General features: G+C 43.3%; 2 protein-coding genes across 2 annotated transcripts; both read right to left on the bottom strand.

The window, feature by feature from the left end:
* Positions 1-443: 443 nt before the first annotated feature.
* Positions 444-1766, bottom strand: LOC130200018 (PTB domain-containing engulfment adapter protein 1-like). Its single transcript, XM_056423960.1, has 6 exons — positions 1615-1766; positions 1285-1356; positions 1091-1189; positions 876-1013; positions 683-784; positions 444-593 (listed from the first exon to the last, which is right to left on the bottom strand). The coding sequence occupies exons 1-6, from the start codon at positions 1717-1719 to the stop codon at positions 531-533; spliced, it is 579 nt and encodes a 192-aa protein (XP_056279935.1). The 5' UTR covers positions 1720-1766; the 3' UTR covers positions 444-530.
* An 852-nt stretch (positions 1767-2618) lies between these two features.
* On the bottom strand, positions 2619-10791 carry sars1 (seryl-tRNA synthetase 1). Its single transcript, XM_056422943.1, has 11 exons — positions 10616-10791; positions 9590-9660; positions 7321-7401; positions 7066-7224; positions 6764-6907; positions 6160-6315; positions 5241-5462; positions 5025-5154; positions 4431-4588; positions 3762-3891; positions 2619-3336 (listed from the first exon to the last, which is right to left on the bottom strand). Exons 1-11 carry the CDS (start codon positions 10749-10751, stop codon positions 3170-3172), a joined length of 1554 nt encoding a protein of 517 aa, XP_056278918.1. The 5' UTR covers positions 10752-10791; the 3' UTR covers positions 2619-3169.
* Positions 10792-13167: the final 2376 nt, after the last annotated feature.

Genomic DNA, 13167 nt, shown 5'->3' with positions numbered 1-13167 from the left:
TTATATTCATGCTGTTACAACAGAACAGAGGTTGGTATATATTGAGGTATCGCATTAATAACCTCATCATGTAATCACAATGTGCCAAGTGTTATTAGAATGTTTGTACTTGGCTTAAATGGATTACATGTCTTCCTCCAGTAACTTGGCAATAAAGATGATAAATTATAAATTATAAATATAAATAATATATATAAATGATGAATAATAAATAATAAACTAGCAACTGAGCTGCTTGTGATTCTCCAACAGAGAAAATAAAATAGTCATCCAAATTGTAAAAAAATATTTGACTGGCTTATTTGGTGACTATTTTGGACCCAGGCCCGCAGGACACCAGTGGAACTGCTCCTTTAGTATTGTATATGAACTTGATGAGGCTTTCTGTAGTTCTTCCTGAAGGCACAATTACGTGAAGAAGAAGAATAACACAGCATCAGCAATTATTGTTATTATTATCATTTATTAAGTTTTATTTCTCACACGTTTTGTCACTGTGTATGTGTGCACCAGCACCCTCGGGGCTGTCGTCAGTGAGTCTGTGCTGCCAGACGCCTCTTCAGCTCAACGTTCTCTCTTTGCAGCATTTTGTTCTGGGGAAAAATTGAAATCGAGGTAAACTGAGAACCAAGAAATGAACAAATAATTAAATTCTGACCCGCTGAGAGTATTGTAGACAAACCTTGTGCCGGAGGGCCTCCACTATCAGGTCCCTCCCGCCCCTGACGTCCTCTTTTCTCGACGCTTTGAAGACGTCCCCGATGGCCGAGACCAGCACGTGGGACTGAGCACCGAAAAATCACACTTCCGATGTTAATATCGTGGACAGAAAAACAATAATTATACCAATGCACAGGGGGGGGGGGGGCACTCACAAAGGTCTTGCTCTGGAACAGGTAGCAGTGGGTCATGTCCGCCGCCGGGTGTCTGGCCACGAAGCCGAAGACTTTGGGCGAAGGCGGCAGGACGGCACAGAAGGAGACGGTGGACAGAGGGCACGAGTACAGCAGGAACTGGGGGGGGGGGGGGGGTGTATCATTTCAACGCTCAGAAACCTTTTGCATCCTCGTTACCGGGGCGACGAGCACACCTTGGTTTTGTTCTCCAGCACGTCGATGCCCCCCGGCGACAGGAAGAGGTGGACTCTGCTCATCTTGGCGGCCTTTTCGGAGGAGAAGCTGTCCGGCGTCTGGGGGGGGGGGGGGGGGGGGATTACACGTCGCGTTAGTCAACAAGTTCACGCGGAGGTGGGGTGGAGCGGACTGAGCCGGGTCCGGGTCCCACCTTCAGGCTCTCTGCGGCCTCGGACAGCGCCTGCAGGCCTCCGGGGGGCGCCACCTCCACCCGGCCCAGGAACTGCAGTTTTGAGAGAGAGAAACAAGATGTTGGGACTCGAGGAAAAAGAGGGCGACCGCGGGTCAGTGGTCAGCAGGTCCAATCTCCGCCCGAGTCGACGAGGCCTTGAGCAAGACACTTGACCCCGAGTGGCTCCCAGTAGCTGTGTCTACGGTGTATGAATGTAACAGGACTAAGTCTCTTATAAAAGTCTATAAAGTCGGTGTTCGCCTCGTCTCTCTCCACTCGGCCATCGTTGAGCCGTCTGTGTTTATTCACCTTGACCTGGAAGGAGATCTCGTTGTCGTCCTCGTTGTCGCTCGTGTTCAACGCCGAACCCAGAACGGCTGCAGAAGGTCGCGAGGCCGACGCCGTGGGATCCATCTGACGCGTGGAACGTAAAAAGTACTTTCTCCAGATGGGAATATCGGCTTTTCTACCGCGCTGTCGACGCGAGGGTGTAAAGTCTTCCGGGGTGTTAATAAGTAACCGTCGTCTTCCTTATTGTGGTTCCTCAGATCCCAACTGGGATTTATTGCTCGATATTCCAATCGTATGAAATTCAATTTGTTCAATTTAAAGTTATTTGGCCAAAATAATGCTATTTAATTTAATTAAACAAATTAAAAAGGGTTAAGATTTAATGTGAATGTACGTGAATAAATGCTCATGCTGTTTGAGTGGATTACTGTGTTTACTGGGCTTTGTTGCATACTTCAAATAATTCACTGGTAATTGATTTATTTAAACTATTAATGTGGACTCACTGGGAAAAATTTAAACCCATACATAATACCTCCCATATCAACCGTTTTAATGTTTGTTTTACCATTTAAGTGCCACTTCATCAATGCTCCATCATATATATATATATAAATATTATATACAAATAAATGATATATAAATAAAGTTTATATTTAAATGAATACATTATATATACATATATTATATATAAATAATATACAAATAAATATATATATATAAAATAGTTATATATAATAAAAACATCTAATGTGGACTCACTGAAAGAGAAACCTCACATACCTCCCATATGAACTGTTTTTAATGTTTTACCATTTAAGTGCCACTTCATCGATGCTACATATATATGAATATAATATATATAAATACATATATTATATATAAATAAAAATACATTATATATAAATATAAAAATAAATATATTATATATATAGAAATATTATATATAAAATATATATATATATATAAAAAATACAAAACATATACAGTGGACTCACTGAAAAACAGAAACCACAAACACATACCTTCCATATCAACTGTTTAATATTTGTTTCACCATGAAAGTGCCGCTTCATCAATGCTCCATCATATATATATATGTATATATATATCAGCGAGTTCATACACCGTCTCAATCGTAAGGCCGACTTTGCGCAACAATGATGGACGGTGACGATGATGATTGTGGTCAGAGAGGAAGATGAAGGAAGCCTAAATTAAAACAGGTTCAAGTACATGATATCTTTAATTTGGATCAACTTTGAAGGCGTTTCAGACCCTGAAATAATAAACGGCATTTATTACAGAAGAGATGCAGGTTTTGATCTCTGAAGGAGATTTCAGTTACCGGATGAGTAACACTGGAAAATAAAATAAAAAACACCCACACCTTTTCTTGCCCGTTACGGATCCTAAAACGCTGCAGCAACAGGAACTCGTCTGCTGAAGTCGCCCAAAGCCGGAATTCTAGCAGCAATCTCATCTGTTCGTCTTTTGGCTCAGTGAGAGGTGAAAGAGAGAGAGAGAGAGAGAGAGAGAGAGAGAGACAGAGGTCAGCAGCCAGGAGGCGGAGCTACGAGTCGCTGACGGACATGGTCTCCATGGCGGCGGGGAGGTTCTGGCCCCCCCCGCCCTGCTTCTGCTTCTTCTTCTTGCCGCCGCCGTCGTTCTTCTTGGCTTTCTTGGACGTCTCCTGGTCGATGGGAGCCGGCTTCACGAACTTTATGAACTCCGTCAAACCTGGACGGGGGAAAAGAAAACGGTGTTAAAAAAAACTACATCTTCAAACCAATAAATTAATAAAAACTCCAAATAAATTACAAACGTTATTCATATCAGTAAATAAAATTAAAAACATCCCAGAAAACAGCAGTAGAGCTTTTACTGTGTCTTAAAGGAATAGTTCAAAATAATCTAATGAAGAATTACAGGACAAGAGAAGAAGGTCAACGAAGAAGAAGACCAACGAAGAAGAACGTCAAAGAAGAAAAACGAGAAGAACAAGAAGAAGGTCAAAGAAGAAGACTCTTCTTCTTCCTCCTCCTCCTCTTCTTCTGAAGAGAGTGAGAGGAAGAAGAGAGGGAGTGAGGAGGAAGAGAGAAAGAGTGAGGAGAGGAGGAAGAGAGAGACATCAAAATGCTTCCTCCATCAGCTCCTCTTCTTACCAGGAGGCATGAAGGTGCGCAGCGCCTCCGGCACGACGACGCCGTCCTCCGTCTGGTAATTCTCCAGGATGGCGCACATCACGCGTGTGGTGGCGCACATGGTGGCGTTCAGCATGTGCACGTACTCGGCCTGCGAGGCACACAGAGGGGAGGAGGCGTGTTCAGGGAGGAGGAGGAGGAGGAGGGAGAGGGGAGGAGGCGTGTTCAGAGAGGAGGAAGAGGAGAGGAGGCGTGCTCAGGGAGGAGGAGGAGGAGTGTTCAGAGAGAGAGAGAAAGAAAAAGAGATGGAGGTCTGTTGAGAGAGAGGAGAGAAGGAGAGAGACAGAGGGTCTGAGGAGGAAGAGAGAGAGAGTGAGAGGAAGAAGAGAGAGTGAGGAGGAAGAGAGAGGAAGAGAGAGAGTGAGGAGGGAGAGAGAGTGAGGAGAGAGAAGGAAGAGAGAGAGTGAGGAGAGGAGGAGGAAGAGAGAGTGAGGAGAGAGAGGAGGAAGAGAGAGAGAGTGAGAGGAAAGAGAGAGAGAGGAGGAAGAGAGAGAGAGTGAGTAGGGAGAGAGAGTGAGGAGAGAGAAGGAAGACAGAGTGAGGACTGGAGAGGAGGAGGAAGAGAGAGACAGAGAGAGAGTGAGGAGGAAAAGAAAGAGAGAGAGAGCGAGAGCCTCCTGCCCTCCGCACCTTGTCCATCATCTTCTTGGTCTGGCCGTAGCGGATCCGGAGGCGCCGGGCCTGGTAGTCGGTGCAGTTGGAGCAGGAGACGAGTTCCCGGAAGGCGCCGGAGGCGGGAAACCAGGCCTCCAGGTCCAGCTTCTTGCTGGCAGCGTGGTTCAGGGCGCCTGGGAAGGACAGGAAGTCAGACCGTGTGCAACACTGCCCTCTAGTGGCCACAGAGCGGCGCTGCACCACCATCGTCACAGTTACAGGTTATTGCTTCTAAAAATAAACTAATTACTAACTAGTAAGAAACACGTGGGCGTCTTTGACTGACGGCACTTCTGAGCTACACTTTTTACAACTGCTGTTCTGTTGCTTCTTCTATAATAAGATGAAAATCTGACTGTTTACAACTTCCAGCTGTTATAAACGGTACAGTTTTAACAATTGTTTAAAGAAAAGTTCTACGCTGGGTTTCCACATTCCCAATATAGAAGAAATTGGAAGAATCAAGTTTGTTGTTCCAATTTTGTAAAACCATGATGAAGTAACAACACAGAACCCCCCAACACACTGTCATCCTATGTTTTAGTCGTTTAGGGTCTGCGAGCGACGCACCGGAGACGATGTTGACGACGCGGTACGGGATCCCCAGCGTCTGGTAGAACTCCTCCGCCGTGCCGATCATCTCGTCGAACATCTCCCACGACTTGTCGTCGTGCGGCGAGGCGTAGATGAACTGCTCGATCTGCAGAGACCCCCCGAGACCCTCCGTCACCGACCCGTCTGCATTTTAAAGAAATGGCCGAACGGTCTCGATGACCCGCGCCCGACCTTCTCGAACTGGTGGACCCTGAAGATGCCGCGGGTGTCTCGGCCGTGGGAGCCCACTTCCTGCCGGAAGCAGGTGGAGAAGCCTCCGTAGCGGATGGGCAGGTCCTCGGGCTTCAGCCACTCGTCCCGCAGGAAGGCGGCGATGGGCTGCTCCGAGGTGGCGATGAGGTACTTCTCGTCCACGGAGTTGTCGTCCGCCTTCTCGCTGCCCTTACCGATGACCTGGGGGGGGGGGGGGGTCAGCGGGCACGACGGGTGAGGAGGAGGAGGAGCCACGGACAGAAAGGTTTGCACGGGCATTTATTTTTATTTTTCCCAGGACGAGGAAGGTTTGGGAAAAAAAGTGTCACGGAACATTTTATGATTATTTTATTATATTTAATTTATTGTATTATATTTATTGTATGTAATGTATTTATTGTATTCTATTTAATTCATTTGTTTATTTTATTTATTTATTAATTATTCAAACGGTGTTATATTTGTTCATCCATCATTCATAGCCCGATTACTAAAAACATGACGAACAATCAATAATCTATGAATAAATTAATAAATTTGTGGAAGTTTTAATTGTGGCATCTATTAACCTGTCATGTCTCCCTTTAACAATATTAATATTGTTTTAACATGATGCAAAACAGTGTCAACATGATAAAACTGATTTTAAAAGCAACTGTTTGACAGCTTTGAAGGTTAAAACAAACATATTTGATGTACTGCTGCCAGTTCTCTAATGCGCAGTACTCCTTTGGGCCTCCAGGGGGCACACCTACACTTCATGGCCAAAACTATGTGGACACCAGCTCGTCCCACCGGCTTCCATACGGCAGGTGTTTGATTAGCGAGTGACTTCACATCATTTCCTCTCTTAGACACACAGACCCTCTGAGAGGAGGCGTTCAGGGACACTCCGTACCTTGTAGAGCTCGTCGTCAAACTGGCTGAGCTGGGCGACTTCCTGCATGACCTCTTTCCTCATGAAGAAGGGCGTGTAGAGCATGGTGTAGTTCTTGCTGTGGAGGATCCTCATGGCGTAGGCGATCAGGGCCTGCTCCAGGAACACCAAGGGGCCCTGAACACAACACAACATTAGTCTCCTAGTTGGGGAGGGCCTCGTCGTCTGTCACGGAGCTGAACACCTTTGAAAAGCATTTTTTCTTTCTATAAACAATCCCCAGAATTAAACCGGTCACGATAGTCAGAAGCGGTAAGAAAACTTCATCGCTGTCAGATTTTCATCTGTCCGACGGTCCTTGAACACATCATGCACAAGGAACGAAAAAAGCAGCCGGATCGAAGCTAAAATGTTGATTTTTAATGTAATAATAAAACTTTTAGAACAGAAAAGTTCCAATAATCTAAAAGAAATTAAACTTCTTTTTCTGATTTACGTCGCGGCAACTTTGTTATACTGCAGGAATAAACGTTTGAGCTCTGTATTCTATGGCGTCATAGAAGTGCCGAATATATACTGCAATGAAAATCACGGTAAAACGATTCTAAAGGACATTAGCGCTCGCCTTCAGGAAGTAGCCGCGGCTCCCGGCCACAACGGCTCCCCTCTCGCCATCGAAGCCGTCGACCATGACCACCAGGTCCACGTGGGAGTACTTCTTCTGGACGCTGCAGTCGCCCCAGGTGCGCTCCACCTTGTTGTCTGCGTCCTGTCGGGAGGAAACCAAGGGGAGGCGTTAAAGGGGTCACTCATCAAAACAAGAACGGCTAAAACTCGAATGCTGATGGATTAGCAGCTTATTCAAGTATTATCACATCCGAGGAGGGTCGTGGGTCCGACTGTAACCGGGCGGCGTTGAACCCCCACCTCATCGTTGCTGATGGGCACCGACGGGTGCAGGAGGTTGCCGATCTCCCTCAGGTACTCGAAGCGCTCCGCCTCCAGCTTGATCCGCTCGCTGTCGCTTTTCTCCACGGCCTCGTCCACCAACAGGCGCACCTTCTTGATCTGGCCGACCGACAAGGGCTGAAAAATAAATAAATAGACGTGTTGATTTGCTTCTGTGGCAACAAGCCAAAAATCAGAAAGAGAAAAACCAGCCGCCGCACAAACCCGTCGTACCGAGAGCACTTCAGCCGTTAAGGACTCCACGTTCAGAGCGGCTTCCGGCACCGACTCGTCCTCTCCCACCGGCTCCTTCCTCTGCAACCACAAAGGCCTGAACATTACTGTGGCTCCTATTACTCAATGTCATGTTTCTTTATTACTTACTCTTAATAGCATGTATTACTTACTTTTAATAGCATGTATTACTTACTTTTAATAGCATGTATTACTTATTTTTAATAGCATTTATTACTTACTTTTAATGGTTTATATTTCTTATTTGTAATAGTATGTATTACTTATTTTTAATAGCATGTATTACTTACTTTTAATGGTTTATATTTCTTATTTGTAATAGTATGTATTACTTACTCTTAATAGCATGTATTACTTACTTTTAATAGCATGTATTACTTATTTTTAATAGCATTTATTACTTACTTTTAATGGTTTATATTTCTTATTTGTAATAGTATGTATTACTTATTTTTAAGAGCATATATTACTTACTTTTAATGTGCTGTAGCTTTGCATTGTGTACGTTCTTACCACATATACTCTTGTATTGTGTCTTATCCTGTACTGTTTATCGTTTTGTGTTTGTTATTATTTTATGTTTGTTATTTTGTGTTTGTTATTGGTTTGTGTTGGTTATTGGTTTTTGTTTGTTGTTTTATGTTTGTTATTATTTTGTGTTTGTTATTGTTTTGTGTTTGTTATTGGTTTATGTTTGTTATTGTTTTTTGTTTGTTATTGTTTTGTGTTTGTTATTGGTTTATGTTTGTTATTGTCTTGTGTTTGTTATTGGTTTATGTTTGTTATTGTCTTGTGTTTGTTATTGGTTTGTGTTTGTTATTGTCTTGTGTTTGTTATTGTCTTGTGTTTGTTATTGTTTCGTGTTTGTTATTGTCTTGTGTTTGTTATGGTCTGTCAAGAGCAGTGTTGGGAGTAACGCGTTACTGTAATTCCACTACTTTTAGCGGTAACGAAGTATTTTTTAAATCAACTAACGCAGTTACAGTTACTGAAATTTAAATGAGTTCGTTACTCGCGTTACTCTCTTTTGTGAAAAATGAACACTTGCAGACAAGAAGACAAGCTAGGCTACTTTAGCTGCTTCTGATCTGACATCGCAGGACCTTGGTGGCGCAATGATGTAACGTCTCGGACGTTATGGACTGATGACACGGAGACGGGGCGACGTTATTATTCCTCCCTTTATTGGGCATCCACCAACACAGACAGCTGCTCCTCTCGGCTCAGCAGCTCGAACATCAACAACAACGGTTCCCGTCAACCACCCGTAACTTCCGTTTTCCGACAGGTTAACCCCGCCTCCCCTCTACTCCGCCAATCACAGGCACGCCTCCCCTCTACTCCGCCAATCACAGGCCCGCCCCCTCGACCAGCACGCACGGTGCCACACTGTGATTGACAGCCACTTCCAGTGTTGCCAGGTCCACGGTTTTTGCCGCTGGTTGAATTTTGTGTCCGCTGGTTCGGGTAGACCTATTTTGCATGCAAATTACATGAATATCTTTAAATAAAAATCCATATTTTAAATGAAATAATTTATTTATACCCAAATCCTACCAAACTGACTCCAGATCAGCACGTACACGCCTCACTAGCACCCCCCCCCTCAATTATATGCAGCACCTCAAGGCACCTTTGTTTTCTCTTTTAATTAGTGTTAATACTGTGTAGGCCAATCACTTTTATTTCATTGGGCCTAATGTGGTTAAAAAAAAACACTGTTAAATCACTGAGACAGTTATTTTGTATTAAGTTAACTAAAAAAGGGACTTTTGTACTCCTGCTTGATTTGAAGGCCTGTTGCCCTATTGATTGCAATAAATAGGTCTACAACATATGTTTATTGTGTTTGACTGTTCATGACATTAAAAAAGCAGACATAAAAGTAACTTAAAAGTTACTTTCCCTAGTAACTAATTACTTTGGATATACAGTAACTAGTAAAGTAATTCAATTACTTTTAAAAGAAGTAACTAGTAACTATAACTAATTACTAATTTTCAGTAACTTGCCCAACACTGGTCAAGAGACTTCAGATGCTAATTAGCTGTATAGCTACAATCTGGTACAGAGCATAAAATGGTGACATTCATGTTTCAACTGTACATGGTTCCTTTTAAAATAAAGATAATAATAATAATAATAATAAAAAGGCATAGAATAAAGAATTTTAAAAGTGCTAAACTCCCTCTTGGGACCGGTTAGCGGACACACACTCTGTCTTTTGAACGTCCAGATGTTTCCGTACCTTCATCTTCTCCCCAATGCTCTTGCTGCAGAGGTTCTTCGCTTTGTTCAGGTTGTCTGCGGTGAAGCGACCTGTTGGAGGTGAAGCACAAGTCAGTCTGTCTGCTTACGCGTGTGTGTGTGTGTGTGTGTGTGTGTGTGTGTGTGTGTGTGTGTGTGTGTGTGTCAGTGCTGGAATTGCATTGACTGGTAACAGCTGTGGCATCCTTTAGCACTCTTAGCCTCACAAAACCGATGAAAAATTGTAAACAAACTACTTTCGTCACTTAAACAAGGGCGAAAACGTAATAAAATAGTAGAATAACATCGCAGTTGGCTGGTGGCACCCGCCGGATGAGAGGCGCGACCCCGCAGGGCGAGTCACGCTGCGGGCTGGGGGATTGCATCAGCTACCCGGCATCGCTAAGCTAACCATTAGCCGACCTGCTGTAGCGTCTCTGCCGATATAAATGGCGTGAATGTGATAAACTTGAGTTATTTGTGTTGTTGTATCTAGTATTGAAAACACATGTCCAGGACAGGTCGCTACGTGTAAACACACACAAAGGGTTCATGTAGGACTCTCAGCCGCCGCTAGCTCATGCTAACATTAGCCCCATTGCGTTCGAATCTGAGCCCAACTGACAGAGGCTCGCGCACCGCTAGAGGCTCGCGCGCTGCACGCGCTCCATACGTCCACAGCCCGTTAACATGGCATCCGGTGGTAAATACAGCGTGAATATAGAAGCACCAAGCAGCACGGTAACCATTTACTTTATAGACTTTCTGAAACGTGTCGCGGTCCACTGCGATGTAGCGATGGAGCTAACGAGCACATTCTTTACAGAAAATAATTTGTCAGAGCCCTTTTCAAGACACGTCAAGGTACCGAATGCAAGTAGTGGTCCTAACGATGCTCTAAGTCTTTAAATATCGCAGGTGGGGTGTAACAAACGGCTTTATTCGCGTGCCAACAACACAAAATGACAGATTTGTGAACGGAGTTCGGCGTTAGCGCGTTAGCATCGCTAGCCGCGGTGACTCTCACATTTCCTCCACTCCGTGTCGGCGGCGACCAGTTTGTCGACGAGCGTCACGTCTTTGAACCGCTTCCTCTGGGTCTCGCGGATGGCTTCTGGGTCGCCACCTTTGTCGGTGCGAAACAGGTCCAAGTCGAGCACCATCTTTTGTGTCCACGCTGTCTGTCCAGAGAGGGGCGAGCCTGCGACTGCGGTGACGACCCCTCCGGCCGGGTTGCCAGGTTTCGCTCCTCTTGTCACTAAACCCGTAATCCCAATTTGAGAGTTTTCAAATATGCATACATGTCAAATTCATTATTAACATACTAATGCGTCGTTCGGAAACACACTTGTATTTTATTCAAATAAAGTTGGACTTTCTTTGTGTGTGTTACTCTTTCAGATAGATACAGAGAGAAGGGGGCTTTTCCACATGCCTGGCAACCCAAAGCATCAGCAATACCTGCAAACATCATCCACTCATCAACAGAAGCATACAAACATCTTTATATTTAGTTTGTCAAAGCTGTTTGATGTGATGTCAAACAAATTGTGTGCACCATATATATATATATATAAATATATATATACATATATATATATTTCTTTATTCCAGACTCATGGGTCCATAAAACAACAAATACAACAACAATATATAAAATACAAGGACACAGGTCCTATATTTCACATGCTGATTGTTTTAAATGTAGATCTAGATAGATCATTAATTATTGAGCTTTAAAGTGGTTTATTGGTGAAAGTCTAAAATTGTCTGTCGTTAGCCTCAATCAGCACCTTTTTTAGATGTTTTTTTTGGCCTTGGCTTGCCCTGATTTCTTTTGTAATCATAACATTCATTTTTATTTTACTTATACATTGTTCATATTTTGGCTAAATAGTTCTCCCATCACCGGCTTCCATGCTTTTTTGACACCTGTCAATCATTTCATCCAACACATTGATTACACATTATTATTGAATAATCCCAACCGTATGCTTCTTCATGATTAAATAGAAAAAGTAGAGCTATCAGCACAATTTATTCCAGTCTATTTAATTTAACATGTATAACTGCAGTTCACCTTTCATCCACAGGAGGGAGCCCGAGTGTTCATAATGTTCTGATAATTGTATTCTACTTATAACATTTCATTTTATATGACATCCTGTTTTACTGACGAGAGGAATACATAATAATGGGAGGGACAGAGCCTTATTTTGAATTTCAAGCAGGGAAGTGTGGCTAAATTAATTCATATATCAATGAGTACAGTGTTTAAACGAGAATAACATATAAACTTTTAATAATCCCAAAGGGGAAGTTCTCTGCATTTTTAGTTCTCTGCATTTAGGGCAGTGGCTGCTTAGCAGGAAGAAGTTGAAGCAACTTGGGTGCCCGTGAAGCAAGGACTCAGTGTAACTAACATCAGATGGGCTTGAGAACGACCGAACCAGCAGCAGCGAGGGTTGCAGGACGGCCCCCTACCCCACTGAGCTAAAGCGAGGGCCGACTGACGAAAGCGGGGGCGGGGAAAGAAAAAAAAAAAAAAAAAAAAAAAAAAGAAAAAAAAGAAAAAAAGTCTCTGTCTCTGCCTCTGTACGTCATTGTCCAATCAGGTGTCATTTGTCTCAGTCCAGTCAGTCTTGCTTCATTCGCCCTTCTGAAGTACCAATATTAAAAATGAAATCCCTTCCAGCTCCCTCCCCATTGACTCCAATGTTAAACCCATTTTTTCACAAAATGAGAACTCTAGCATTCTTCAGAGTCTTCTCAGAAGAGGTCGCCTAGGAGAAGGTTCTATAAAATCTCATAAAAGCAAAGCAGTACGTCATACGCGTACGAGCTTCGACCAGTCGGCATATTCAGTCCACCAAGGCCATTCACCAGCGATTTTCAAGACTCTTTTAAAGACTCTTTTAGGTCGACAACATTAAAGACACAACAATAGGCACAGAAGTACCGACCCCAGTCATCACGTCACCGACTCGTATCTCTCGGTCGACGTCGTCTCCTGTCGCAAAATAAAAAAAAAAAGGAAAATAAAAACAGAAAACATTGTTCCTCACATTTTTCACAGGTCGATTGTGTCTTCTGAAACGTTTGGAAGATGAAGAAAGATCAAGATCTCGCTTTGATGTTAACCTGATGTTAAAAAACGCCTCGTGTTGTGGCGTTGTTGTCCAGCTGAAAGAGGAAGAGGACTAAGAGGAACGCAGGTACAGGTGAGGGAAGAAATGCAGAGAGAAGACACAATATTACACACACCATTACACAACACAAAAATAATAACTACATAAACATAAACATGAAAATGTAAATGTTGAAATTAAAAATTTATTGTAAATTTTATTTTATGTTTAATTAACGTGCGCGCAGCCGCGCGACAGCCGAGCTTCGGGTTCACCTCCGTCTTACCTGAGTGAGTTTGGCTTGCTGTCAAAACTTCAAAAAAAAAACTCAACATTTACTTTTTCTTTTCTGGTGTCTGGTTGATCTGGTTTGGAATTGTATTGCCAATATTATTTATATTATTTCAAAAAAAAGCAGATGCAGGATCACAAAATGGGATCTCATATTTTA

The sequence above is a fragment of the Pseudoliparis swirei genome, chromosome 9 (genome assembly GCF_029220125.1).
Source record: "Pseudoliparis swirei isolate HS2019 ecotype Mariana Trench chromosome 9, NWPU_hadal_v1, whole genome shotgun sequence".
In the NCBI taxonomy this organism is placed as follows: domain Eukaryota; kingdom Metazoa; phylum Chordata; class Actinopteri; order Perciformes; family Liparidae; genus Pseudoliparis; species Pseudoliparis swirei.
Note: the sequence above shows the minus strand (reverse complement) of the source record. Positions and strands in the feature narration are given on the sequence as shown.

Excerpts from the sequence above, each read along its gene's own strand:
- LOC130200018 (XM_056423960.1), bottom strand. The coding sequence starts at position 1,719 with ATGGATCCCACGGCGTCGGCCTCGCGACCTTCTGCAGCCGTTCTGGGT. Across the intron at positions 1,357-1,614 it reads AGATCTCCTTCCAGGTCAAG|TTCCTGGGCCGGGTGGAGGT; the intron begins GTGAATAAACAC and ends TCAAAACTGCAG. Across the intron at positions 1,014-1,090 it reads TGCTGGAGAACAAAACCAAG|TTCCTGCTGTACTCGTGCCC; the intron begins GTGTGCTCGTCG and ends CCCCCCCCCCAG.
- sars1 (XM_056422943.1), bottom strand. The coding sequence starts at position 10,751 with ATGGTGCTCGACTTGGACCTGTTTCGCACCGACAAAGGTGGCGACCCA. Across the intron at positions 3,892-4,430 it reads CCAAGAAGATGATGGACAAG|GCCGAGTACGTGCACATGCT; the intron begins GTGCGGAGGGCA and ends TGTGCCTCGCAG. Across the intron at positions 3,337-3,761 it reads GCGCACCTTCATGCCTCCTG|GTTTGACGGAGTTCATAAAG; the intron begins GTAAGAAGAGGA and ends TCCCCCGTCCAG.